Raw genomic sequence first — 1,336 nt, 5'->3', positions numbered from 1 at the left:
AATCCAAACAGATCGAAATCGCGATCCGCGTCTGGCAGTGTCGACAGAATACAGACCACTTCGAGTCATTTTATTTGTCAATAGGCATTTAAACGTATTCCGAGTAAGTATGTGTTGTACTTACGGTGACATATTTGCAAACCGTCTCATCCAAATCGGTCCAGAGTTTAAAGCCACCTTCATGGATTCCGGATATGTTAGCATGGGAATTTTTAACCGTTTGCAAAGTACATACTGAGCTTGAACCTATAATAAAGAAGACGACTGCAAAATGAAATAATTTTTTTGTTTAATAATTCCTTTAACCTTACTAGCATATGAAGACAGTATGTGCATAAGAAACCTATTAGCAACGTGAAGACGAAGCCGTTCACCATTCCAGAATCTTTAAAGGCTTTCGGCATAGCAAGGATCCCTGTTCCTAAACTACCCTTAAGTATGTGAATTAACGTTTCATTGTTACTAAAAAGAGACCAAATACAAACTGCATTATTATATGTTGCACGCTACTACATTAGTAGTTGATTTTGTAATAGTTAATAATAATATGCAGTATTTGTGATATAAATATACAATGAAAATACAAAAAAAATCTTCCTATTTTAAATGCCGTTTTTAAATGTTAATTTCTATTTGAATTGAAATACTTAGCCTTTTTCAATTTTTAAAATACTAAATGCAAAATGTAATGACTTGATTATTTGAGTTATTTTTTCATTTAAATGGATGTCCAAATTCTCATCAAATAATACTCTGGTAAACAATGATTCAGTTATTATTATAATTTTTGTTTTCTTGATGGAATAAGTACTACTAGAACTTCTGTCATAAGTACATACAAAATTATTAATAAAAATATTAAAGTTTCTATATATACATAAGTGATTCGAAATACAGTGAATTACCCCTTAGAGGACGCCTTTCTCTACCGGACAGTTTAGAGTTTTCAATATGATCCCCGTTTTGTTGTATAAAAGTACATATAGTAGAGTAGGACTTCTACTCAGCCGACCAACTCAAAACATAATCTCATAACACTACCATAATCACATCGACTGAAGAGGACCTTAATTGGTCCTAGAACGGTCTGAGGTAGAGGGGTTTCAGTCGGTAGGACTTGTTCCTCGGGAATCCGACACTACCCAGTCATACAAATGGCTGAATGTCTTTTGAAGATTTCCCCTCTTCCACGAAAACAAAAAAAAAAAACTCATCCGAATCTCTTATAGACATACGCTGACAGTTTATAAACGAAGAGTAACTAATAAGAAATCTCTTCTCAATAAACAACTTGTGTTTGTAGATACTTCTGTAGAAATATGTGCGCAGCAGTTTA

The 1,336-nt window shown here is 33.3% G+C and overlaps 1 protein-coding gene across 1 annotated transcript; it reads right to left on the bottom strand.

The window, feature by feature from the left end:
* Positions 1-20: 20 nt before the first annotated feature.
* Positions 21-484, bottom strand: LOC108744012 (proton-coupled amino acid transporter-like protein CG1139; the record flags this gene model as incomplete). Its single annotated transcript, XM_018479614.1, has 2 exons — positions 21-246; positions 312-484. Coding segments are annotated over 2 exons (299 nt in total), but the record flags the coding sequence as incomplete, so codon positions are not given.
* Positions 485-1,336: the final 852 nt, after the last annotated feature.

Source organism: Agrilus planipennis, unplaced genomic scaffold (assembly GCF_000699045.2).
Source record: "Agrilus planipennis isolate EAB-ADULT unplaced genomic scaffold, Apla_2.0 scaffold3116, whole genome shotgun sequence".
Classification (NCBI taxonomy): domain Eukaryota; kingdom Metazoa; phylum Arthropoda; class Insecta; order Coleoptera; family Buprestidae; genus Agrilus; species Agrilus planipennis.
Note: the sequence above shows the minus strand (reverse complement) of the source record. Positions and strands in the feature narration are given on the sequence as shown.